Source organism: Verticillium dahliae, genomic scaffold (genome assembly GCF_000150675.1).
Source record: "Verticillium dahliae VdLs.17 supercont1.7 genomic scaffold, whole genome shotgun sequence".
NCBI lineage: Eukaryota > Fungi > Ascomycota > Sordariomycetes > Glomerellales > Plectosphaerellaceae > Verticillium > Verticillium dahliae.
In genome coordinates this window covers 1,277,395-1,278,402 of record NW_009276917.1, presented here as the reverse complement: position 1 = coordinate 1,278,402, position 1,008 = coordinate 1,277,395, and the positions used below count along the sequence as shown (strand labels likewise).

The 1,008-nt window shown below is 57.4% G+C and overlaps 1 protein-coding gene across 1 annotated transcript in view; it reads right to left on the bottom strand.

Annotated features, from left to right (window-relative positions):
* Nucleotides 1-773: 773 nt before the first annotated feature.
* The window catches only part of VDAG_04495 (uncharacterized protein), a gene marked incomplete at both ends in the record, with an annotated part of 1,313 nt that continues 1,078 nt past the window's right edge, over nt 774-1,008 (bottom strand). The window contains one exon of the mRNA XM_009650942.1: nt 774-864. Coding sequence (XP_009649237.1) covers nt 774-864 — 91 coding nt within the window. The remainder of the gene's footprint in view (nt 865-1,008) is intronic.

Sequence of the window (1,008 nt, the reverse complement as noted above, 5' to 3'; positions counted from 1 at the left end):
TTGCCGCCGGCCGCTTGCCGGGCCGTCTCTCGGCTGTTTGGCTCTCCGACACATGACCTTGCGAGGATGCGAACCGGTGGAAGAAATCGTCTGTCTCTGAACGCTGACCTACCTGCTTGGCGCTTACGCTATCACTATGCCGTCTACGCGTATGGCGTATGGCGCTGGGGCGAGCCGCGGAGATGTTGGCCTGCCCAGCCAGCTGCTCAACCTCGCTTGCTCGCCAGCCGGCCTGCTTCTGGCGCCCTGTGCAGCCTCGTGTGCCCCTGGCGCCAAGGCTTGAATGACCTAACGGTGAACGGTGAAGTCGTATACTCTGTCTGTTGCAGCCCAATGCCGCGCGCCGCACCCCGGCAGGACGCGACAGGACCCCTATGCTCCATCCTCACGAAAAAAGGTTGCTGCAAGAGGGCGCCCGATGGGGCAACGACCGTCAGGCTGGTGGCCCCCGCTGGACGGCAAAGCCAGCCAAACGATGGCTGTGCTCAGGGTCTGTCAGCACATTGCACAGTGGACCCTTCTCGACGATCTGGAGGTGTCGATCGAGCTGTTGAGGGCGGGGGCCAAAGGGGGGCTCAGGGACTGCAGCTGCTGAATCGCGGCAGATGTGAGATGCTGTGAATGGTCGGGCGGCGGGGGGCAAGTCGGAATCTCGAGGCAAAGGTGTCATATGAGCCAGTGTCAGATGCAAGTGATCGTCCTGCCTGTTTGACTTGATGGTTGCACTTTTTTTTTGTCATTACGAGGATGATGGTTGCACTCTTTTTTTGTCATTACGAGGATGATGGTTGCACTCTTTTTTTGTCATTACGAAGATCGTCACGGCATGCTTGAGACGATGACAATGTTGCAAGCGGTGTCGATCTGCAAAATTCCTCATTGCTTGGATGATGGATGTAACCCCATATCGTCCACATCAAAGGAAAGGGGTGTAGAGAAGGGTAATGGTAGCAAATGAGCAGTCCGCCATCCCCGTGCCGGTCCCTCTCATCCATGTCGTTGGCATAA